The sequence below is a fragment of the Ptychodera flava genome, chromosome 7 (genome assembly GCF_041260155.1).
Source record: "Ptychodera flava strain L36383 chromosome 7, AS_Pfla_20210202, whole genome shotgun sequence".
Lineage (NCBI taxonomy): Eukaryota > Metazoa > Hemichordata > Enteropneusta > Ptychoderidae > Ptychodera > Ptychodera flava.
The window spans coordinates 22,724,931-22,751,234 of NC_091934.1; the positions used below are offsets into that span (position 1 = coordinate 22,724,931).

At 40.0% G+C, this 26,304-nt stretch overlaps 1 protein-coding gene across 4 annotated transcripts; it reads left to right on the forward strand.

The window, feature by feature from the left end:
* Nucleotides 1-50: 50 nt before the first annotated feature.
* LOC139137043 (probable cytochrome P450 301a1, mitochondrial) lies at nt 51-26,304 on the forward strand. Of its 4 annotated transcripts, none has more exons than XM_070704989.1 (10): nt 51-1,780; nt 4,572-4,815; nt 5,149-5,374; nt 6,050-6,240; nt 7,967-8,168; nt 8,458-8,629; nt 10,448-10,614; nt 11,449-11,527; nt 13,144-13,347; nt 25,985-26,304. In XM_070704989.1, exons 2-10 carry the CDS (start codon nt 4,581-4,583, stop codon nt 26,093-26,095), a joined length of 1,587 nt encoding a protein of 528 aa, XP_070561090.1. In that variant the 5' UTR covers nt 51-1,780; nt 4,572-4,580; the 3' UTR covers nt 26,096-26,304. The 4 variants fall into 4 exon arrangements, with proteins under 4 accessions (XP_070561090.1, XP_070561089.1, XP_070561091.1 ...); XM_070704988.1 differs by lacking the exon at nt 25,985-26,304 and adding an exon at nt 16,777-17,028; XM_070704990.1 differs by lacking the exon at nt 25,985-26,304 and adding an exon at nt 16,777-17,028 and having other exon boundaries at nt 51-1,578.

Sequence of the window (26,304 nt, forward strand, 5' to 3'; positions counted from 1 at the left end):
TATAGGCAATAATTTTTCTGAATGTTTGCATCACGTACTGACCTTTATGGATGCCAGTGCAACAGAGCAATGGCTGTACGCACCTCATACCTGGATTCCCCACCGGCTGATGTGCCATAAACGGCATGGTATCAATCATTAACCGAATTGATATCACATAAATAAAAGAGAACGCGTCGACCTTTCATCGTTGCGCTGAGCGCCCTCAGTACTACAGGTAGTCATCTGCCAAAGGTCAAACGACATTCGCGAAAGACGAGTTCGTCAGTGGATCGTCGTCATGAAACACCATGCTTCTTGCTGCGGCAGGGCTAGTCGCGTTACTCCAAGTATTTGCGGTATATTTTGAACAGATATAGAGCTCTAGCCCAAGGAAACGGCTCATGTCTCCATGGTGACGATTGTATACAAAATACATTGGGTGAGAAACAGTACAGGAGAGAGACAAGCGAAGGAGACCATGATCTCTCTTGTTTGTGCATCAGCGCATGCGTATAGTGACTGCGATAAGTCAACTGCATGGCGGTCAGAAAAAACAAACAATCAAAAAACAAAACAAAACAGTTGCGATTACCCCACTACATCGCATCACTGAATTATTTATCATTTACAGATATGTACCAACTCGGGGTCGGACTGTTTACTAGAAGTTCAAGCAATGCCAAGCACAATCTGAATGCTGCTTAAACAAACAAACAGTGCAGCGAGTAGAGTGAGAGAAGCAAGGGTGAATGAAGCTCCCTTGACGTTGCAATTTTCAAGGGTTGGGTGGCCATGACACGCATTTTCGAGTATTTTCATTAACAAACTGGCTTTCTGCATGTGCGTAAAAATAAACTCAGACGAGAGATGACAGTCATGCTCACAGACATCTGAGTAATGTCAATGCCCATGCGGGTTTTGGTCATTAAGAAACATAGGCAAGCGTCTTTACCCACATTGCACGGATTTACACAACTCTTGCTTAGATGGATTTTGCAGTCCCTGCATGGTCTGATCGCAAAACACCGATGGCGTCCAAAACAGTTTTGCCACGGTCGATTAACACATAAATTTAATTGTGTATTAAAATAATCGACTTACAACAAAAGAAATGTTAACATTTCAAATGTCATACCTCACCATGATCGCAAAAATGACGTGATACGCTTCTGCCAAGTATCCGGAAAGCAACACGAGCAGGAAAGTTCGTTCAACTTCTGTTGTCTGAGGTCATACCGTAGTAAAGCTCGGAGAGAAAAGTTTGAATGAATCCGTGGCAATATTTTCTTCTCTTTTCCTTGATTTGACATTCTTTAAGAGTAAAAGTGTGGCATGTTCGCCTTTGTTTTCTTAATTCGCCACTTTAATGGATTTAGGTCCGATTTTGCTTTTTATTGTACCCATTTTAGCGCCTGTCTCGATTGGTCATGCCTGAGTAACTTTCTAAAGGTCGCGTCGACAAAGGTCAATGGAGCAATAATACAGACGTGTGCGCCTGCGTACAACAAACAAGCGACCACCTGCATTGCATCATCCTGAGGTCACCTCAGTCACCTTGAAGCTATCGAGCAACTCAGGGACAACACCTGCTCGTAGGTACGTTGAGTGATACAAGTTCACTTTTCGAAGCGTATTTAATATTTGGTTTGAAAATGTTGACCTGTTTACATAAAATCACTATCAGGTGCGGCATACTCAACCAACCATAGTTCTGCCGCATGCAGGTGGTCAGTGAACTGCAGTATATCCGACGGTCGGAGGTTTGTGGATAGCTGAGGAACTCCCCTAAAACAGACGGGTGAGTTTTATTGTAGGATTTACCTTTATTGCATTGCAGAAGCAGGGGATCGAAACCTTGGATGGTGTATTGTCGGCCCTGATTTTTGGTAATCCTTCCATACATTTGGGCGTGTCGGTTGTACAGAACACGAGAGCCCCGGCCCCTGAGCCGCAGTAGCGCATCACGCGAGCCTTTGCTTCGAGCTTAGCAATGTGTACCGCGTTGAGTTGCTTTTTAACAACTTCAATTTTTGTCTAGGTCAAAAGAGCTGTCCGCCATGTACTTTAAGTACGGTTCTGACATCTTTTAAAAATTCCACAGCATCCCACAACACTGAGTCGCTGTTGTTAAATGCTATGGAATTTTTAAAAGATGTTAGAAGCGTTGAACAATTATTTTGAAGACCTGTGGGCTTTGGATATAGCATAGAATGCTTCACAGATCTGGTACCTTTATTACAAAATCAATAAAAAAACGGTGCTACACTTTAACTGGGTATGAGTATATACTGTCATACATCGCATCGACATCTCAATCTTTCACAGTTGTGTAAAGTATACAGTACGTGTTTTGTTCCATTACGTTTCTGAGCTTGAACTGGGGAGAAACCGTGCTCCGCGGCCGATCGCTGTGGTCGTGTAGAAATATCCACGAATTCGAATTCGGCACATTGCCATCATAGGTGTGTGTGTGTGTGTGTCACAGCTTCTGAGACATGTCAATTGTTAGGGATTGTGATTCAAACGAGAATTCTCGAACAAGACACGGTGCATTGGCATCTAAACCGGTGACATGGATACTAGGCTGGTATAAAGATCTTTCAAAAAGTCCTATGGCAGATACTGAGGTATTGTGGCCAAATATGATACGTCTGTCCAGGGCTCGAAATTAACTTTTTACCTTGGTAGTCCACTTGGGCTACCATTTTCTGAAGTTGGTAGCCCAGTGACAATGGCTGGTAGTCCATGAATATTTTAGTTTAGGGATACTGTGCTCGTCCCAGTATAAGCCCCCGGTTCAGCAACACAAAACAGCAGTAAAACTAGGGGCTTCTACTTGAGAAACCCATGCTTTGTGTCACGAACGCTTAATTTATGCTTATTTTTGTACATTTGTAACACTTTCTATCACTTTCTAAATCGGCTTATACATCCAAAGAAATTGTAACTTGAGTAAAGAAAAACAGAAAAAATATTCTCATGATCTTTATGAACTGGCATGCCTTGTTACACCCGAGTCTCTCTGTACAGAACGTAATACATTGATACTGATCGACAACCACATATAAAAGACAATGAAACTCAGCCACGATTTCCAAGCACAGTGTTTTATATTACTATTTGAAATCAAACTGATTACACGATCTCTTGATATAGAAGTGAAAGTTTTGTGAAATTTCAGCATCAAAACCCCAAAACTTGACACAAGGAAGTCTTGTATGCTGCCGATCAGCAGCATAGTGTGAACTGGCATGCAAAGATTGCACACGGAAAAGCAACTCAACATTCTAGTATCAAACGCTCTGCATCTTGTGAAAACAACAACATAGCAGTGAAAATTGTAATAGTCACCAGAAAAAACTCTCCATAGATGAAAGGATAATTGCTTCAAACAAATGAAACTACATGTTGACTGCATTTAGATCGTCCAAAAGTGACGGACATCGCACGCCAAGTATTTCATGTCCCAGGCTTTGGTAGTCCGTGTGGGCTACCATTTCATGGACTTGGTAGCCCTGCGAAAAGTTGGTAGTCTGTGGACGCGGGACTACAGCTAATTTCGAGCCCTGCTGTCGTTCAAATGATAAGCTTATGGTGAATGACTGTAAATATGCCAATGATATTAGTGATCAATTAAAGTTCCATCAGCTGTATCTTCTGGCGATTTTTCCGTTAGTTTTGATTGAAATGATCACTGGCTCATGTTGAATAGCCTGTCAAATAACAGCGAATCGCATATTATTCGGAAACATTACGTGCCCTACAACTAAATTACATGTGATTTTACAACGAAAATTTCAATTTTTGTCCGGACAGAAATACAAACTCTGTTGACACGCGGATTGCAACGTAGGCATTCTTCTGCACCTGCGCGAGCCATTTACAGCAATTTCAAAATAAATATTCATTACTTATGCCCGGTACTTACGTCGTAGTCCATTGTCCGAGTACGTTGCGTAGCCAGATGTCTGGCAATCCACGACGCAATGTTGTTTTGATCCCGCAATAAACGTGAACTTGTACATCTCGCGTGATCGCGGCGTCACCATATCTGCGTTCTCCCCAGCACGCTGAGCATGCCAGACGTCAACAAACGAGCTCGGAAGGGCAACACGTTTGAACAAAAATTAGCAGTTTTATGTGGCTATAACATCACTAATCATGTTTGTTTCTTCGTAAAACAACATTTTGCAACAAATATGAGCCTCCAACATGGAATTTTCCGAGGTAAAAAGTGGTCAAAAGTTACAAATAATGGCCTTTTAATTAGACTGTTTAGCTTTGCTCAAAAATTTGTTGATTCTGAACCAATCCTGGCGGGTGTATATCCATACCGGATACCTGGTACATGTAGTGTGTTAGTACAAAGCATCGTATCTCTTCATCTATTCTAGAAAGACATGACACTACCAGATGGGTAACTGAACAGAGACATACGTGCAAGTACGGTCATATCCTCGAACGTTTGTTCGTTCAATTTGACTGGTACATTTGTCCGCCCTGCAGAGAAATATGGGTAACGCCCCAAGAGCGACAATATGTCATTTCCATTGGTAAATTTAATGACACTCTTTTTCTTATCACTATAGGCTTCAACAATGCGAACAGTTACAGGCCCAGGGAGAGTACTGCTCCCGATGTTTGGTCGGAATGCGATCGGCAGATGTTCGGCAAAACACGACCGAAGCACTGTTGCGTCTTTTAAGCTTACTGTGGGCGGCGATGGCAAGGGTGCCAGGGATGGAGATATCTCAAATCCCCGACCCTTTGAGGAAATACCGAAGCCAAGGTATCTACCGGTTGTCGGGTCACTCCTTGATTACACTCCTGTGGGTAAGACTGTGGTCAATGTTTCCAAGACCAATACATCTTGCTGTCTTCGTTTTACGGTTGAAATGAGTCAACCTATGTCATTACAACCATATTCACTGAATTCTTTAATTAACTCAATTGCTCATGTTGTATTACTTCAAGTATCAGTAAAGCAGAGCGATTTACCATATATATATAAAGAAAGGTAAGGCTGTTAAAACAAGAAGTGCACGGTGACAAAAAGCAGCAGATTCACACAACTTTTTTTCTTGTAATACTTTTGCGAAAATTCAATTGAACAAATGCAACGCGTGTTTATCGATTGCCATTCTTTGTTCCCCCTCCCCTATGAAGGCCCTTACACTATCGAGAAGATGCTGGACGCATGCGTTGACAGATATCATAAGCTTGGTAAGATTTGGATAGAGAGCTTTGGCACCCAAGCTATGGTCAACATCATTGACCCTGCTGATGCAGAAGTCATGTTCAAGCACGATGGTAGGACGCCAGAACGACCGTCCCTCGACCCAATAGTAATGTCAAGAGAAATGTACAAAAGATCAGTAGGCGTGGCTAATTTGTGAGTACCCTCAGTACCCTCATCTACTGTGGCATAATATTTCCCTTTGTAGCACTATGCCACCTGTCAACTGACATTTCTGTCAATCTGTCTGTCTGTCTTTCTCTGGCTGTCCTTTTGTACATCACTCTGTGTCAATCTTGCGGTGTCTCAACTGTGCACATGTGCCCTTTTGCATGCGTCATGTTTGTCACATTTACTTTTCGTCTGTATAGTATGTATGTATGTATGTATGTATGTATGTATGTATGTATGTATGTATGTATGTATGTATGTATGTAGGCCGATGTCTTGTGTTGCTCACTCCCTCTATCTTTATACGAAGTCCACTCCTACCACCCTTCTTTATGTCAACGATTGTTTGTTATTTTGTTCCTGCCACTATCCTACTGCCTATGCATCGTCTATCTATGTCATCAGTCCTTCTTTCCATATGTCTATCTACCCATCCAGCACTACACATTTGATCTCGCCTCACTTCTGTTACTGTTGTGGTCTGTATACACGGGATCACCCCAGCACTCTATCCTGTGACTATATTTGCATATATGAAAAGATATATCTAAGATGCATACATTAATCCAATATCACAGTCACAAGCTTTCCCAAACGATCGTCACTATACCCAATATTCCAAGTCGAGCCCTATCACAAATAAACTCCATCCTTCCACAGACAAGGCGAGGACTGGCGTCGACTTCGAAGGAGTGTACAGTCGTTCATGATGAAACCAAAATGCATCGCTCGATTTGTTCCAGATCTGGATGACATCAGCAAAGACTTTATCGTTCTGATGAAAGAACTCAGGAACGAGGATGGAGAAATTCCTGATTTTCAAAATGAAATTTACAAGTGGGCTCTCGAGTGTAAGTAGCTTTTGACATTGTCTCAGCGTACACTGATTAATTAAGGGGGCTTGCTGAAATCTTGCTAAAAATCTTGCTAAAAATAACCTTTTTATGCAAATTTTAATTCAATTTTAATTAATTTGTTAAACCAAGATTAAAATATGAGTTGAGTTCACCTTTTAGCTTGTCAAGCAGTCGTAAGTTGCGTGATAAAGAAGTGTTAATTTATGCAAATGCATGCAAATCACCCGATTTCCTGGCTTCTTTTTCCTCCCAATTTCAAAATTTCAAAAAGAATTTAACTCCACTCTAGCAGGGTCAAATTTTCTTAAAATTTTCACATTATATTCTTTAAACGCTTTAAAACAAAACGACTGTTTTGTTTGGCAATAAAGATCTTGCATTTTGAATCAGAGGCGTTTTAATTTTGCTAGTCATGATTTAAATCAGTTTTTTTGGGGTTTCAGTCTTTCAACCCTTGCCGTTTTAAAATGAGGATAGGTAATGCAAAATGAAATATGTGTTATTTCTACATATACTCTTCTTTAAAGTGAAATATTACAGAAAATAGCGTCGTTTTTGACTTAAATTAATTTCTATCATTAATACCAAGATTGAGGTTTTTTACCAAAAATATACACCCACTTCATCCTTCGAGTAAACTACTGCTACCATACTAAACTTTAGAGTCTCCGCTTTTTGAAAATATATACTATGTGGGGTTTCCTTGTCATCTTTGATGAGAAATATTGCTTTGAAAAAAATGTGTTGGCAACATTCAGCGCGTCATTAATTGGCAATGGCCATGAAATTTAGAATTATCATTGCAATCGTAAACCATGGAAACTGTACAGTCATTTTTTGTCATATTAAACGCAGCGTCATAAACTCCCTACGTTAAAATATGTTAATTAGATCTGATTTATGTTTAACATGCACAGGCAGAAACCCATGGTCCACAAGAGCACGTGAAGAGTGCATGACCGGCTTCTCGATTTGTAACAAAATGATGCAATGCTTGTTAAATGATATTCATCTAAACCCCATTGTTGATATTCAGAAATAGGCAAGGCCACATATAAAAAAATTATGCACATTTCCTGTGTGATTACTACTGTGAACCCAACCATTACAGTTGTAACTTGTATGTATTTAAGGTAGAATGCACCTCGGGGACAGATATTCGGACTCTCAAACTTTTACCATTCTCTTCTGATATACCACATGTGGGGGTTCATTTTAAAGCTCTTGGTAAAAGAAAACTTTTCACCGGCTTAGTTTTTCGAAATTCGAAAATTTTTATTTTTCTTCATAGAGTAAACACAGGGATGGCGGCCATTTTGAATTTCTAGTATCGGTAAATCTTGGGTTATTTGTTTCTCTAGTACCAAAATTTGCACGGTGACCCCCTATTTTTATTCTTGATTTTGAAAGAGAATGATTGAAAGATTCCTTGAGGAAAGTTGGAGCAAAAGTTTAAGTCTTTGACTTTCGAGGTGCATATTACCTTAAGACGAAATTAAAAATGAAATTTGCAATCGATCAGATGACTCGAAAAGTGACAATAATGCTACGAAAAAAAATATCATGTCACTGTTATATCAACATCCAAACTCTGCACAATAACTAATCTCCGGTTTAAAATTGAAGGGACTTTAGCTAGACCTAGGCTGAGATAATGCTGGCGTGAAGCGGGGAGAAGAACCAGTAATAATAACAGAGACAGTCTTCATGTACATTTCAGCTGTTACCAAGGTTACACTCGATACGCGCCTGGGTTGTCTCGAGCGTAATTTGGACCCGCAGTCTGAGGCGCAGCAGATAATCGACGCGACCGGCGATTTCTTGCTACACCTAGGGAAACTGGTGTTCAGCTTTCCCTTTTACAAATTCATCAGCACCCCTAGCTGGAGGACGTTTCTACGCAGTCAGGATACATTTTTCAGGTGAGACAGGAAAATACTTTTATTCCAATCTGTAATTAATCATCCATACTTATACATCACGCACACTAAGTAGCAACATGACCGAAATATAAGGTTTTACGACGTGTTTCCAACTGTACAATGCTTGCGTCTTAAAAGTGTTTGATTACTGACATCTTATATTCTGTCGACGGAATAATATTATATCCTTTTTGGTTTCTGCTTTCAATTTACGGCCAGACCCTGTCCTTTGTTGTTTGGTGATGCATAGTTATTAATACTTCATTCTGCCACTCTTTCGTGTTCTCAGAATAACTCAAAAGTACGTTGATGAAACGATCGCCCGGTTGAGGGCGCTAGAAGGGAAAGGTGACTTCGGCAGTGAAACAAGTATGTTGGTGTCGCTGCTTGGAATGAAAGAGTTGACGTATCAGGAAATGATAATTATGCCTATCGAGTTGCTTATCGCAGGAATCGATACGGTGGGTGTTAGTTTTTCTCAAAATTAAGAAAAGTATTGTGGTTTTCATGCTTCCCGCGACGAGATGGCGATTCAGGAAACAGACTGTTTTAGGCAATTCCGACTTAGATCCGACGAAAAAGCGAGAGTATGCTGTTACCAAAATATGGCAAGTCAATATGTGTTTAGGAAACAAACGTCATCCGATTCCAAAGCCGAAAAAATCGAGTCATTCCTTAGCACTTTCTCGATTTCTAACAAAACCCGATTGCTGATATTCAGAAATAAGCAAAGCCACACATCTCGTCACTGGTCATTCGCAGACGAAAACGCCAGCAGAATTCTTTACGGGTTCTAGAACATATGTGTAGACGGCACTTTCAAACTTTCCCAGCCAACAATTGGTCCGAACCAGTAACCGGTCAGGAGTTTGGAAACTTGACCGGTAACTTAGGGACCGGTCGTCAGTTTTTACGGCCTGGGGGAGGGGGGCAAAATCTTGTCGCCGGTGTTCAAAAAAATATAGACCCCCCCTGCATTTTACGTGAAAAAAAGATGACCCCCCCCCTTTGTCAGACGAAAAAATTTGATGACTCCCCCCCCCTCGCTGAAAAGAAAACCAAAACCCATACGTCAAATTTACCCACACGGTTTGGATTTGAACTCCGGTACGCTGCGCACTTTATTCGTGTAGCAGAGATGCCAGTGCACAAACTTCTCAGCCACATCCATGCAAACGTCTGTTAATTAGGACGACTGTAAGGCAATTTTTAACTTCATTTCCATAGACAACTCATGTCCATGGACATTGTATAAAGTAAACTTTATTAAAGTGGTTCGCCAAAGGCAGCCCTCCAGTTAAGAGGGTCATGGGCCATTAGGTAAGGTCAACTTTATTCTAGTGGGCCCCCAAAGGTGGTCCGCCGGTAAAGAGGGTCGAGCATGGCCATTGCATAAAGTAAACTTTACTGGTCAGGGCCGCTGAAGGCGTCCCCCGTTAAGATAGTCATGGGGTATTACATAAAGTCAATTTATTGAAGTGGGCCTCCGCAGGCGGATCCTCCGCAGGGTCGATCATGGCCATTGCATGAAGTAAACCTAATTGGAGTGGGCCGCCAAAGGCGTCTGCCCGTTACGAGGGTAACCAAAGGCGTCTGCCCGCTACGAGGGTCATGGGTAATACATAAAGTATATTTATTGCAGTTGGCCGCCGAAGGCGGCCCGCCGGTAAAGAGGGTTGATCATGGCCGTGGCATAAAGTGAACTTTATTGTAGGTATTATGTTTATGAAAACGTGGTGACCCTCCCCCCATCGCGGATTACAAAATTACGATGATCCCCCTGGATTTTGCCGCCCCCCGGCCGTAAAAACTGATCGGTCCCTTACTCTTTGCCTGTAGCAGCCCCGAAATGATGCGTACCACGTGACCGTAAATTAACGAAGCACAACAGACAATTTTTGACGACGTGTGTTACCAAGACGTGCAGTTGTGGTTGTAACTGTGCGAGATTTTAAGCACAATAGCCTAAATATTGCTTCATGGTAATCTTTCAACCTAGCAAATTAAAATGACTACGCCCTCGTCTTTGTTGACGAAAAACGAAGTAATATCTCACAGCATGTCAGCTTTGACTTTTTGCAATTGAAAATTTCGCCGCGTAAAGTGAGCAAAGAAAATCGAAGTTTCCTTTTTTAAAAATTGGATGATGTCAGTCAATTCAAAGATCTAATTCTTGACATACCGACAGTATTCACAGTGCCTTTAGTTATGCTAGCTCAAAGATTTGAGTTCAGTATTTCTCATTGTAATCGTTAAGCTACTACCTAATTTGTCGTCAGACCTCGCATACGTTGGTGTTCAACCTGTACAATCTTGCTACGAATCCGGACAAACAGGAGAAGCTATACGAGGAGATCATGTCGGTGTTGCCGAGCTCTGGTAAAATCACCGCCGATGCTCTGCAAAAGATGGTCTATCTGAAAGGATGTATCAAAGAAACCTTCAGGTAATGCTAAACATCCAAGTCATTCCCAAGGCTTTTTATTTTGTTCGGGTAAATGTGAAAACTAATGAAATAAGACCGAGGTAAAATGCTGTCGGTACAGAAATAGCTGCATGGGCCAGACACACTTAGATTATCTGAATATAATAACAACATTTTTCTTTGTACATTTTCATAACAAGCTTCGAATGAGATATGGGGCAATTTCAAAAATTAAAAGTATTGTTTTGTCAGTTTTGACGAAAATATCAAGAACACAATCTGCAATTTGACGGGAAAAAGTCATGCAAAGAATTGTCACGCAGAGATAAGCACATTGTATTCTTCCGCCATGACACACGACCCTGGAGCGATATGCTGAATGTCGTAACGCAATACCTCATAATGGAAGGAGTATGACGATACGAGAATCGTCTTTCTACGGTATGATATGAACAATTCACTTTCATCGTTCTGTATAAGTAGGGACGCTGATGATGTAGTACCTCTTATTTGTCGCCATCGAGTCTATAAATAACTGAGACGTACACTTCTCTGTCCAATGGGGAAAATTGTGAATAGGAAATATTGATGTTAATTCAAGTCTTCAAAGCCAGACGGGTGATTGTACAAAAAAGCTCGTCGAATACTGTTTGAATTTTACAAGCTGCAACTTTCGCACAAAGTGTTTCCGATTATGAATGTAGGCTATCTGTGGAGCACATACATATTCTGAAGAACGCGATGTATGTTCATAGTGCAGATCCCATGTGTCACAAACATATACATAGCATGCAAGTTATATTTTATTCATTTGTACTACTTCTTTTTATGTTTTTATTTAATGCTTATATGCAGACAGTTTCCAACGGTGATTGGGACCGCTCGTGTTACAAGTACAGATATGGTCCTCAGTGGCTACCATGTACCGGCAGGGGTAAGTCATGAAAGACCGTCCCTCACCCAGTGAAAGAGTTGTTCAGTAGAGGTGACAGTCCAAATCTCTAGATATCGATAGCGAAGGGATAGATTTGCATACTTAGATATTATTCCCTAATATTTCTCTTCGTTCATCGAAGAAAATTACGAGTGACGTAATCTGTGTCTCCACGAGTCGAAGATTAGTGGTGAAACGATCATTACGTCACACCGCAATGATTTATAATGCTAACCTTTTTCCTTGATACGGTATTCACGCAAGACGAACATATTCATGGACAATGTGTGTGTGGTTCTTTGTTCACAACGTTAAGGATAGTTTTAAAGAGGCACTCCCACTTGGTAACAATTTTAAAACACATTTTTTTTAAGCCAACGGTCGATATTTGCATGGCGAATGCGCGCGGATCGCGAGATATAGATAAAAAACATGTCCTCAAAAAAGTTTAAGTTTGAATTCCGGTGGCCCACCTGAATTCAGCTTCCGAACATAGAACGTTCGGCACTGGGGCCATTGTCAACTAAGCTATGGAGTACGAGTCTACGCTGACGCTGCTGTACGCCACAGTAGTACCACTCGCGTCGGTGAGCGGTCATGTCCCATGGGAGAAAGCCGAGTCCTACTGACTCGGCAAAAAAAAACCACGAAAAACAAAGTTTGCTGATTCCACCAGAATTCGCATAGGTGACTAGCACAGATAGGTGCGGTTGATACATAGTATGCATAGTGGCCACCGCGTGGTATGCGCGCATACCACGCTGCGGTCGCTATTATCGAACCACGCGTAACTGTGTGGTAGACGACAAAATGTAGTCATCAGAGGCAACTAATATTTTACACGTAAAAACTGATATCTATGTGGTACTGTTTAAAAATTTAATACAACTGATTGAGAATAATGAAAACGACAAAAACTAAGGAGAAGTTTTAAAAAAAGAATTACCAGAGGTAAAGGCATTGATAATGATGTATATAAAGTCATCGCAGTAGGAGGTAAATTAATTGCGTCATTCGAACGTTTTTGGACTCCTTAGAATATCGTCAATCAGCACAACAACACACTTTCGGGGGATTTCGGGTCATAACCAGAAACGATCGTAAAACTTCGGGATGTGAAAAATACGCTCGGGAAATGACATGTTTTTATCGATATCTCGCGATCCGCGCGGAGCCGCCACGTCAATCGACCGTTGGCATTAAAAAATGTGTTTTAAAAATGTTACCAAGTGGGAGTGCCTCTTTAAAGAAAATAAACTCAGAGATCACACTGGTCTACCCCTCACCGAACATCTTTTGTTTGGTCAAATAAACGGTAGTCCTACAATGCCTCATTTTGAGCACCTTTCTATTTAGGGTGAGCTCGTCAACTCCCAAGGATGACGGTCTGCGGGTTGAAAATCGAAATCTGATTTCTTTAAACCTTACGATCCCAGTTTAAAAATATTCACAGTGTCATCAGCTTGTTATTCTCTGTCAAGAAAGAGAAAAGTTGAAAGCGTTATTTCTGAAGGAGAGCTTGAACTATATCGTTTAAGACTTTCTGTGTGACGTAACGGTCCTCACTACTTTAAAGGTGGTGTACTCATAAACCTTATGATTTCATGGGATCATAGACAATGGTAAGATACAACGCCATTTGGGGAATGCTAGAGGAGTACTTTCCAGAGCCTGACAAATTCATCCCGGAGAGATGGATTCGGGGACACGAACTGCAAGTGAGTGTCCATCCATTCATGCTACTGCCTTTTGGACATGGGGTAAGGATGTGTATTGGTCGAAGAGTTGCCGAACAGGAACTGCAAATTATCCTGGCTAAGGTAACATATAATTCTAACAAAGAATAAACGAGCAGAAAAATAAAAATGTATTGTACAGCACTGCGCACAGATATCTTCGACGCTGTATTTTCACGACGCGCGTATTATATGCAGAGCCGTGGGTATTAATCAAGTTCTTAAACTGATTCAACATTTTTTCTTGATATTCTTTCACTTTTTATCATTTGCAATTTGGATATATAATCCGTCTGAGCCGGTTTGACTTAAAGCGCAGTGGTCGTCGCGCTGCGCGTGCGCGATTTTTTTGTTGATAAACATGAATTTTTGTAAACATAAGTCTTCTCAACTTCAATCTGAGTGAGATGGGAGCGGTCCCCCACTTTGTTAACGACTTTGTAAGACTCAACATCATGCAATAGTAAAATATTAAGATCGGAAACGAACTTCAGTGGTGTATTTCTATTTATAAACTCATGTAAGGCTACGAACATTGAGAAACTACACTCGGCTCATTATGTCGCTGAGTTTACTGCACGCAGTCACAGTGAACAAATGGGTTTGATCGCGCGCGGTCACGCTGGTTGTACACAATGCTATGTACTGTACAGTAAAAATACACTGAATACATCACTTAAATGATCAACATTGTCTTTATATGTAGACTAGCAACAAGCACAACGCCTAACACAAAAATTACACTCAAGAGCATGATCGGCAAGCCAAAGTAGGGCACGGGGGATGCTGTTGCTTCGATAAGGGAGACGGTCACCACGTTGACGTACGGATATAAGAGAATCCGGTCCCACAACGTACCGGCCCCGCGACGCCTTGGCCCACGACCCACTGTTGATCACCATTTCTTACTTCTTCTAGTAATACGTGGCAAGAAATAGTCAAATGACAGGAAACAATAGACAAAACGAGCGGGTTTGCGCGGCATTTGGCAGAAAAATTGCAGGGCTACACATAGGGATGTATCGAGAGATCCTGTGCATGGTCATGGCAGTGGTCCAACGGCTAGGTAGTGTTAGCCTACCGGTGCTACGAAAACTTCGTTGTTGTACCACCTGATTGCCGGGTAGGTCTGAATCCTCTTTCAATTGAGATAACCTCCACATAGCAAGAAGACCTATGAAAGGTCCTTCGCTTGACTTGATATCTGTGCTCGGAATTCTCGTTTGCTTCCCCAAACGGGGTAAACTTCGTAGTGGAGTTGGATTCTTCCACAGCCGAGTGTAGCGCGCCATATACCCGGTTCTCTTGTACACGGACTTTCATGCAGACCAAGGAACAAATGCTTCTTGCTGCAGGGGGCATTGCTCTGACAGCTGTAGATTTCTGTAGCTTGCGTTATTGTCAATTATACTCCTGTTGGGCTATTGAAATGAAAGCTCTTGTTCTTGCTAGCGATGTCGTAGACTAGAGCCTGGTCATTAATAGTCTGTTGGTATATACACGCGTACAGGTAAGTGTTTAGCTACATGGTTCGAGCGATAACAGAAGCCGAGCCCATTCAACTGATTCCAAGAAAATCATGATCAAATGTGATCTCTATCCAGCGTGTAATTACTAGATTTGGTAAATTGGTATGCTTGTGACAGATCAGCCGCCATTTTAACAAGCGGCAATATCGCAAACATAATCAACCCGTAACGTATAGTGCGGCATTCGTGGATATGTTGACAACAGGGGGACCCCTCAGGAGCATGCGCAGCGCTACGACCACTGCGCTTTAAGGTAGACGTATGCGCCTCGAAAGTGAAAGATTTAAACTTTTGCTCAAACTTTTCAACCACACTCTTTCAAAATTAAGAATAAAAATCTTGGGTCACCGAGCAAATTTGGTACTAGAGAAACAAATTACTCAGGATTTGCCGATATTTGAAACTCAAAATGGCCGCCATCCCTGTGTTATCTCTATTGAGAAAAGTAAAATTTTGATTTTCGAAAAACTAAGACAGTGAAAGTTTCCTTGCACCGAAAGCTTTAAAATGAGCCCCCACAAGTGATATCAGAAAAGAATTGTAAAAGTGTGAGGGTGCGAATATCTGTCCCGGAGGCGCGTTCTACCTTAATCAAAATCTGGCTAGGTGAATGATTTCTGCCGAATTCGAAGACTGCGCCCAAGCGACGATCGCGAGAAAGTATGCAATGCATGAATTCATGCATACATTTTGCCAAATAAATAAAAATTGAGCACAGTCACCTAAAACAAAACTGTTCTGGAAAGACCTGAAATTTATGAAAGTATCACAAAATTTGCTCTTAGAGAATTGTAAGATTTCGTCTATTAAAACATTAAATAACCCTCTGAGATGTTTGTGGAACGACAGCAAATTTGATAAAAAAAATAAATGGTTCAGTCTATTAACACATTTTTTTCCTTTAAATTAAGAGTATTTATTATCTAAAATTTTAAGTTTGTGTTGTTGTACGATAAGTATGTGAACATTTCATTAAGTGCACGAACTTAAAATGAATAATTGGCCAGTTTTATTGATTTTCAGTGATTTTGGTAAAAAAAATTTACTTTTGATCATCATTTTAGGAAAAACTTAAGCACAGTGACTCAATCTTTTATTCTATATTTCTTGATTATTCTAATATCTATCTCGGAATTCGGCAATCTCTTAGTAACATGTAACAATAGTTTCAATTTTTCTGACCATTCATTCTTAATGACACAATGAACAGTGGATTAAAAGAACTGTTATCTCTTCACAGACATAGCAGATAAGTAGGGCGCCCCCACATGCGACAGTATGTCAAGATGTCATTTTCAGTCTGCTCAAAACAGGCCATTTGTCGGACCAAGTTAGTCCGGGTCCAAAGGGGATGGTTAGGTCGGAGATAAAAATTGAGCTTGACTAAAATTGTATACCGGGACCCGCCACACCATTCCCGGGTCCCCTTGGCGTTGCCTCAGATTGTCATGTGATAGAGTTTTGAATCGCTGTTACCATGGTGACTGTATCGGCTCTAGGATAGGCCGCATGAATGGTCACGAATAACTTCAATTTTTCTATTTTTTGGTCCTAAAGGACTTTGTAAATTGTGTGACTGCGACCTTTCTCAGTCTTAGACAACATTTAATTTTGCCTCTTTATGTGCGCGCTCGTTTTCACATCTCGTACTCGCTCGTCGTCTGATGTAATGAAATTGACGTTTATAACTTGTCATTCAGAAGAGCAATTCATTTAAGATGACCTTTTGTATATTTGTGCGTGTTCTGGATACCCTTACGGGGCATTTCAGCGTAAAATTATACTACAAAATTATAGTGTCGACAATGAGGTCAACTATTGGGATAGCATCAAAATTTGAAGAGGGGTATAATTTACAATGGGTAATACTTAGCTTGAACTCCCTTTGACAGGTGAGCGTATAATCGTATAATTGCCCATGTACTCTTCCAACACCTTCATGAAAGTAACGATTGTTTTTTCTTTCATCTTTCCAAATCGGCAGCTGGTTCAAAACTTCCGCATCGAATGGAACCATGGTAAAATGGGAATGAAAATGCAAATCATCCATGCTCCTGACCAACCGGCAAGATTTGCCTTTATCGACAGAAACTGATAAGTTTTCACATATTGCTCAGGAACGACTGATGTATCGTACTATCGCACTGCTGTAAGACGCTGTGATTGGCGTGTACTGCACTAGAATTCGGGCATAGAATTCGAATGTTGCCAAAAGTGTATTAAAAAATGTTAGAAAGACCTTTGTCGTTGCAAGTCATCCTGTTAATGATAAAATATGATGAGATGGAACTTACGTTGAAGCAGGCAGCGTTAGACACTGATGAAGAACGGCTTTCATGAAGATGAACCCATGCATGACTTATCGTGATTTAATATGACAATGTCATCAGCAGCTTTTCCTAAACCACCTAGTACACGTGCCTATTTAGCCTGACCGTGTTTCAGCATCGCCTGTATACAAATTTTGATTATGTTGGTGTATGTATGTATGTATGTATGTATGTATGTATGTATGTATGTATGTATGTATGTATGTATGTATGTATGTATGTATGTATGTGTGTATGTGTGTGTGTGTGTGTGTGTGTGTGTGTATGTATGTATGTATGTATGTATGTATGTATGTATGTATCTATGTATGTATGTATGTATGTATGTATGTATGTATGTATGTGAATGCATGCATGCATATAGGTATGTTTATATGCATGTGTGTGAGTGTGTATGAATGCATGCGTGCACACATACATGTATGTATGTTTATACGCATGTGTGAGAGTGTGTATGCATGCGTGCGTGCATACGCAGTATGGATTTATATTCAATTTACAATCCTGTGATTGAGGTGTTTACACGCTACTCTGACACAATGGCTAAAAGAAAGGATATTCAGTGCGGAGTGTCATAACCCAACACCCACAATCTCAACACGAGTAAGTGAAAGAAAGATGCTCTGTATTCAACTGTCTCCAGGAGTATGCTGAGAATATAAAGGAAATATTTACTTCTCAGGCGAATATATACTATCTTTGCAAGTTTCGTTTTTCAAAAAAATCTAAATAACGTAGCTCGCTAATAATTTACCAATCCATGTGACCGGGTCGTATGATGTGTTGAGTTACGAATACCTATCAGATGAAAGTTTGGTGCACACTCATATCGGAAGTTCGTAGTCCTATTGAAAAACCTGTCGCAAAAAATTCAATCAAGTTCACTTGTACAAAGGTCATGATATTGTGATGCTATTTTCAGTATGTTTCAAACCGAAAAAATATCATGAATTTGGAATTATATTTTCATGGTTGTATAGTAAAAATTTGAACTGTGCCATGTCAATATTTTGTATCTAATAACATATTCACTCTTTGGGAATTCGAAAAAAATGCTTGTTCCTGGTCACGTGGTTTTGTTATTGTCATTAGGGCGGTATATTTTGTCGGTCATATTATTTTCTTCTTATTTACCGAAAAAAAAACGACAGACCAAGCCAACAACCACACAATGTACTAAAAAGCTTGCCTGTTTCAGTGTACGCTGTAGTTTTCTGTAAATTGACACTTTCTTCGACGTTATTTCCACAAGTTTGCGGTCTTACTAAATTTTAAATAATGAACGGAAATGTATGGTTTACATGACACTACGTTGCACAACATCTTCAATACGCCCACGTCTTGTTATGATCAACATGACTGCCAAAATTCATTACATTTTGTGAAGCAATTTTCGAAATAACAACAAAATATTGAAAAATCATTACATTTGTTAATTATCAATCGACTTGAAATTGTAGTACCCCTTTCAGTTCACCGATATGCTGTTATAAGGAACATCTGTACAGTTACGTTTATATTTGACGTCATTTGAACATAATAATAAATTCGAAAATCAGTATAAAGCTGAAATGAAAAACGAAAATTACTTAAAATAACTACGGTCATACTTTTGAATGATCATTATGTAGGATTCCTGGTAGCTTTTTTACCCCTGGAAATGACAAATCATGAAACCGGCAAAGTGCCAAGTAGACGTGGTGAATATTAATCTTGCACTATATATCACAATACCCTCTGCCATTAATACACAAGCAAGTTTCATCAATTTGGTAAAGTCCCTCCAGTTTTATATCACCAATCAGGTAAGTTCTTGTAAAACATGCAAATGAGCAATATCATTGATATGAAACTGCTCAATATCCTTGAAATCTGTCATATGGTTGTATAATCTATATAATGTATAAACCAGGATTAATCAGATTCGATTCCGTTGTCGTTAGTGTGACCTATCGACCTAGCTTAATTATGCCAGACGCGCACAAAAAGAAGCAAACAAACAAACACAAAACAACTTCTTGCTATTACCTCGGAAAATCTGTGTGCAAGATATTAATCTGATCTCTGCAACCATTCTCAATATTAACCTCTAATTTACATATTTCATCAAATATGCAAATTAACAGTAGTATTTCATGTCAACTCTTATTAGTAACAACCTTCACTGCTTTTATATGCATCCTCGTAGGATCAACATTAAGAGCTAGTCATCAAATTTTGTGCTGCTGCTTTTGGTATAAATTTTCAGAAATCATTAGTTTTGCAAATTAGCAGGGCGCCACCGTACTGGGTGATATTTGACGTCGCGCAACTCTTCTGCGCATGTCCCACTTCTGACTCCAAGTCTCAATCATAATAGGTTAAAGTTGAAGATCTAAACAAACGATGAGGTCAGTCGGTTGTACGATTGAGGCATGAGTGAATGCATAGGAAGGGGATTCACCGTAATTGCAAAATTGAAAAAGACGTCACCAAGAATTTCAATCTAATTACGGTTTTCGATATTGAAAGACAAACTTTTGCTCAACCTTTCCAAAGAAAACTGTACACTATCTCCTTTCGACACCAAAAAATAAAATGTGGCGTCATCGTGCAGAATGTATTATTAGAGGAACAAATTACCTAATATTTACCATTAGGCCAAAGTAATTAAATTCTTTGTTTTGCGTCCACTCTAAATGGGAAAAGGTAAGCGTCTAAGCGGCTGAAAAACACACACAACAAAATTAACACAATGTAATTTGATTGCAGCAAATAAAAATTTGTAACAAAATTTTAGTTCAGAAAAGCTAAGCGGTTATGTCCTAAAATTTCCTATTCAAATACACTGTGTGTGTTTTTCATGGAAATCTTAAAAACCTACGCGGGTGGGGACGCAAAACAAAGAATTTAATTACTTTGGCCTTATTTGAAATTCAAAACGGCTATTACCAGGACAGTAAAACCTTTTACTCACTTCAAGAGCTTTAAATTGAGTACCAATACATTGCCACAAGAAGCATTCTACCTCAAATTTCCGGGCAACATTGTATCACTGCCTTGCTTAACGCGTTGGTATCCAAAAGAAGCCTATTAATTTGGTCTGTCTCTCTGTCTTTCTGTCTGCCTGCCTGTCTGTCTGTCTGTGTGTCTGTCTGTCTGTCTGTCTGTCTGTCTGTCTGTCTGTCTGTCTGTCTGTCTCTCTCTCTCTCTCTCTCTCTCTCTCTCTCTCTCTCTCTCTCTCTCTCAATCCATCGTAGTTGTGTAATGTTGTATTGACGATATACACACTGAACAACCATGAGTCGATTTAGCCTGTATGTACGATACGTTGCTGGCAACCTATCGTAAGTATATGCACAGTGCCTGATGACACCGTTGCGGGTGGCGGCCTAAACGTAAGATACTGCACTTGATAGCAATGTGCTTGCCTCTCGCAAAGGCGGCGTCAACGTTAACCGTGCCACCGTTACTGCGTTTACAATCACAAATCCGTGGCGCTCATTCTCGCCAGTCCGTAGCATTAAAATAACCTTCGGCACACAAAATACTGAAATTAGTCCTCTTTTCTTTACTTGAAGAATAGAGAATTCGTAGAAACGTGCGACATATCAAGAAGTGTTCAAATAAATATAAATTGTTCGTGGTGTGGACGACGCATTTCTACGAAAAACAGCGGCGTTGATACCTGGGAAGCCTGTACGTGTTTCTCGGAAGTGAGTAGCAAAGTGAAAGACATTATATTGCCATGGGCTTCACTTATTCGACCGGAGATTTTCAGTCACATATAAATGATCGCTCAATCGAAGAATGACCTTGACACAGTTTAGAATTTAATATTTTGCTTTGGCAGAGAATTAAGGTGACACTCGGCGTTTCATTCTGCGCGGCGCGGTCCTGTACGCAGCTTTAGATCCCTGGTTCACAGCTGAAGACAAGGGTGCCGGGCACGGGTGCGTGGAATTGCTAACGTGGAATACCCAGAAAGATTTACGTTATTCTACACTGAACTACGGTCCCTCTAGAGTGTGACTGGACACTCCAGGCGCCCGTGGCTTAAGAGACGTCGCTGAATGAATCTAGTCCAAATAATGCTCGTTTCACTAGGACCCTTGTACGTCCTGGGGAGGGATAAAGTATACCTACTTTTGCCGGCTACCTGTCTTCCGATTTATGGTGTTTACAAATGTTTTCTTCATCTCAAATATTTGAGCCGTTTGTAACAGCTCTGCTGGTCACAGAAGGTACACACCAGCAACGGGCACCGTGGAAACTTGGCTACACGTAAGTCTTTCCAATTCCTGGGTGGGTCCAACGTCGTTCTACGAAAAACTTCGCAACTTGCCGGGGCCCGTTGGTTGTTGTCGAAAAGCAGCAACTGAAGGCTTTTGAATGCCTCATATATTGTTAATAGGCCTGAATGTAAGGTTTCGGGGAAAAACAACTCAGAGTATTTCAGGGATTAGTAAATGATAAACGTTTGCCAGTGATATCAAATGAACTTCTTCACCCTTGCATTTTATTGCTATGCCACTGACCTCTCAAAGCGAATATTGGCTTCATTGTTTCATGTTGCATACTGACGGAACATTTCGCGGGTGACACGCCCGCTCAAGGGGCGTCCAAGAGCTTTGAGTTCCGCTTACAATTATAGCACTCTGTAAACATATTGTCTGAACTTTTGCCCTTTTAAGGTTGTAGTGACATCTCTTCATGGTGGATTCGAAGAGAAATCGATAAAATGTGAGGGTTTATTATAGGGGAGACGGCTTGATTGGAAATGTCGGAGGACTGAAAGGTAGGGACTGGAAAAATAATGCTTCAGGTGTATAGCATCATAGTGGACCAATTTTGAACAAAAATGACACAAAAATAAAGTTTAATAAAATACATTCATGCACGGTTGTGTAATTATTGTACACATATATTAAAACGGGTACATTATCACGCCAGTGAAACTGAGCATAAATTATACGAAACTGCTTCAGCTACTTTTCGGTGTTAGAAATACGTAACTTGTTCAAGAGTAGGGCAAACGAAGAGATCTAGATTATAATGTGACCCTCCCGTGGAGTGCACATTGTTTCGAAATGTGTAAAGTCTACACACAATAAAACAAAATAAAGGCAATGTGTGTTTCCGGTAACCTGACCTACCCCGGAATAAACCGCCAAACCTAGACAATTGTTATCTGAATTTTCGAAATAAACCAGACTTAATTCTGTAAATTCTACCGTACTTTATGAGTCTCAGCCAACAAAATGAAAATCAGAAAAAATCCTACAACCTAAGCTTACTTACCAGAAAACACTTTTTTCATTTGGCGTAACTTGTAGTATTCTCCAGCAGAGACATGCTAAGGTGTGTGCTAAATCGCCAGACTTTAATACTAGTATACTTGGTGCTCCTGATAGACTGTTTCTAATTATGCATACTGGACGACGACTTCAAGTTCAAGTGTGACAGTTGTACATACAGAGCTCAACATATATTTTCCGTTACGCTTGGTCGAATCAGCCAAAACTGTTCTGTGATATGGTCTTAAGAAATTGATTGTTTCTTGTGAGATTGACAATAACAGGACTGTATACTGTTGTACCCTATATTACCAGTGAGTGTATGTTTTCACATGATATTGCGTGATTCATATGAGGGGAAGTCACCTAGTTTCCGATTAATTTTTCCAATGATAAGGCCGAACAAAAAAAACTGCTGTTCCGATAACCCGACCTACCCTTTTTTTACCCGCCGACCCCAAACTTTTTAGAGCTACGTTAACACGGTAGTAAAAAAATCGTAAAATAACGCGTTCGTTACTTGGCATTTCAATTTTGCTGTAACGAGGATGTCTTTTTTTGTTTGTTTTTTTTTCTGTTATAAGTATGATACATTTTTTCTGGAAATGTTGCGGCCATTGCAAAATGCATATTTAAAATATAGCTAAAAAGAGCCTAGCCTCTGATGTGAATTTAGGCCGGAAGATCATAGCTTAGTACATACTGACCTTTACTTCCACGTCCTGTGTATAGAGCAAGCGGAGTTTATTTTTGCTGTCTGCCTTTCTTTCGATCCATACAGTTCACAACTGTCTGCTTCATCTCGCACATTTAGTCCCTTGCTTAGGCTCAGCTGAGTATCCCCACTATCTCGAGCTCTAAATAATTGCCATGTGGCCACTAATCAGTACAGACCAGCAGAGGGTTTCCGCACCGCTCGTCAACTCCCAAGGATGACGGTCTGCGGATTGAAAATCGAAATCTGATTTCTGAAAACCTTACGATCCTATCATGTGAATTGTATAAAATATTCACAGTGTCAGCAGATTGTTATTCTCTGTCAAGAAAGAGAAGAGTTGAAAGCACTATTCTTGAAGGAGAGTTTGAACTAAGGTTTAAGACTTTCTGTATGAAGTAACGGTCCTTATTACTTTAAATATGGTGTACTCATTATACTTATGATTTCATTGGATCATAGACAATTGTAAGATACAACGAGAGGAGTATTTTCCAGAGCCTAACAAATTCATCCCGGAGAGATGGATTCGGGGACACGAACTGCAAGCGAGTGTCAATCCATTCATGCTACTGCCGTTTGGACATGGAATAAGGATGAGTATTGGTCGACGAGTTGCCGAACAGGAACAGCAAATCAGCCTTGCTAAGGTAACATATAATTCCAAAAGAAAGAATAAAACGAGCAGAAAAAAATAAAAATGTATTGCACAGGACTGCGCACAGATATCTTCGACGCTACATTTTCACGACGCGTGTACAATATGCAGAGTAGTGGGTATTAATCAAGTTCTTAAATTGATTTAACATTTTATCTTGATATTTTTTTTTCACTTTTTGTCATTTGCAATTTGGATCTGTTAGTCCGTTTGAGCCGGTTTGAGTTAAGGTAAGCGTATGCGCCTCGAAAGTGAAAGACTTCGCTCAAACTTTTTATCCACACTCTTTCAAAATCAATAATAAAAATCTGGGGTCACAGTGCAAATTTTTGTACTAGAGAAACAAATTACTCAGGATTTGCCGATATTAGAAATTCAAAATGGCCGCCATCTCTGTGTCATCTCTATGGAGAAAAGTAAAATTTTTGATTTTCGAAAAACTTATATGGCGAAAAGTTTTTTGCACCAAAAGCTTTAAAATGAGCCCCCACAGGTGATATACCAGAAGAGAATTGTAAAAGTTTGAGGGTTCAAATATCTGTCCCGGAGGCGCACTCTACCTTAATCAAAATCTGGCTAGATGAATGATATTTGCCAAAGACTGCGCCCAAGCGACGATCGCAAGAAAGTATGCAATGCATGAATTTATGCATACATTTTGCCAAATAAATAAAAATTGAGCACAGTCATCTAAAACAAAACTGTTCTGAAAAGACCTAAAATTTATGAAAGTATCACAAAATTTGCTTTACTAGAGAATTGTAAGATTTCATCTATTAAAACATTAAATAAATTAAATGTTTGTGGAACGACAGCAAATTTGATAAAAAAATAAATGGTTCAATCTATTAACACATTTTTTCTTTAAATTCAGAATATTTATTATCTAAAATTTTAAGTTTGTGTTGTTGTACTATAAGTATGTGACGCACGAACTTAAAATGAATAATTGGCCAGTTTTATTGATTTTCAGTGATTTTGGTAAAAAAAGTTTCCTTTTGATCATCATTTTGGAAAAAATTAAGCACAGTGACCCAATCTTTTATTTTATATCTCTTGATTATTCTAAAATCTCGGAATTCGGCAATCTCTTAGTAAAATGTGACAATAGTTTCAATTTTTCTGATCGTTCATTCTTAATTACACAGTGGATTACAAGAACTGTTATCTCTTCACAGACATAGCAGATAAGTAGGGTGCCCCCACATGTGACAGTATGTCTAGATGTTGTTTTCAGTCTGCTCGAAACAGGCCATTTGTTGGGCTAAGTTAGTCGGGGTCCAAAGGGGATGATTAGGTCGGAGATAAAAATTGCCCGGGTCCCCTTGGCTTTGCCTCAGATTGTCATTTGATAGACTTTTCAATCACTGTTACCATGGTGACTGCATCGACTCAAGTGTGGGCCGCACTGAATGGTCACGAATAAAAAATCAATTTTCCTAAGTTTTTTGTCCTACATGACTTTGTAAATTGTGTGATTGGGACCATACTCAGTCTTAGACAATATTTAATTTCGTCTCTTTATGTGCGCGCTCGTTTTAACGACATTTCATACTCGCTCGTCGCGCTGACCAGTAACGTTTATTTATGGGCAAGGGAGAGAGGAAAGCCAAAAATTAACGGGCGAGGCTTGCCGAGCACGTTAATTTTGGCTTTCCTCTCGCCTGTGCCCATAAATAAACGTTAATGGTCAGCGCAGAGTCTGTCACTATCATTATGTTATCAACGAACCCGCAAAACCGTCAACAGTTACGAAAATTTCCAACGCGAACTTGTCAGGGAGTAGTGCGCGCGCTGTAAAAATTTTGCAAATCCGGAGATTTTTTCAAAAAAGTGTCTAAACTTGGCCCAAAAGTGTTTCATTTTATTTTGTGATTGGTTATGATCTATTGCGTATTTGTGGTCGGTCATATGGTTCAGCTCGACCAATTAAAATACGACGGACAGGGCATGGTAATATAATTTTGTGCGTGTTCTGGATACTGTAACGAGGCAGTGCAGCTTAAAATTATACTTATCGTATGGTGTTGACAGAAAGGTCAACTATATGGCTCGCATCAAAATTTGAACAAGGGAATAATTTACAATGGGTAATACTTAGCTTGAACTCCCTTTGACATGTGAGCGTATAATCGTATAATTGCCCTTGTACTCTTCGAACACCTTCATGAAAGTAATGATATTTTTTTTCTTTCATCTTTCCAAATCGGCAGCTGGTTCAAAACTTTCGCATCGAGTGGAACCATGGTAAAATGGGAATGAAAATGCAAATCATCCATGCTCCTGACCAACCGGCAAGATTTGCCTTTATCGACAGAAACTGACCAGTTTTCACATAGTAGATTGCTCAGGAACGATTGATCTATCGTACTATCGTACCGCTGTGAGACGCTGTGGTCGGCGTGTACTACACTCGACTTAGGGCAGTGAATACCCATTTTGGCAAAAGTGTTTAAAAAATGTTAGAAAGACCTTTGTCGTTGCAAGTCATCCTGTTAAAGGGACAAAGTCGCCCATTTTTTCATAAATTTTG

Coding starts and splice junctions, on each gene's coding strand:
- LOC139137043 (XM_070704989.1), top strand. CDS start 4,581: ATGCGAACAGTTACAGGCCCAGGGAGAGTACTGCTCCCGATGTTTGGT. Junction 10,615..11,448: donor TGTATCAAAGAAACCTTCAG/GTAATGCTAAAC, acceptor GCTTATATGCAG/ACAGTTTCCAACGGTGATTG. Junction 13,348..25,984: donor TGCAAATTATCCTGGCTAAG/GTAACATATAAT, acceptor CCAAATCGGCAG/CTGGTTCAAAACTTTCGCAT.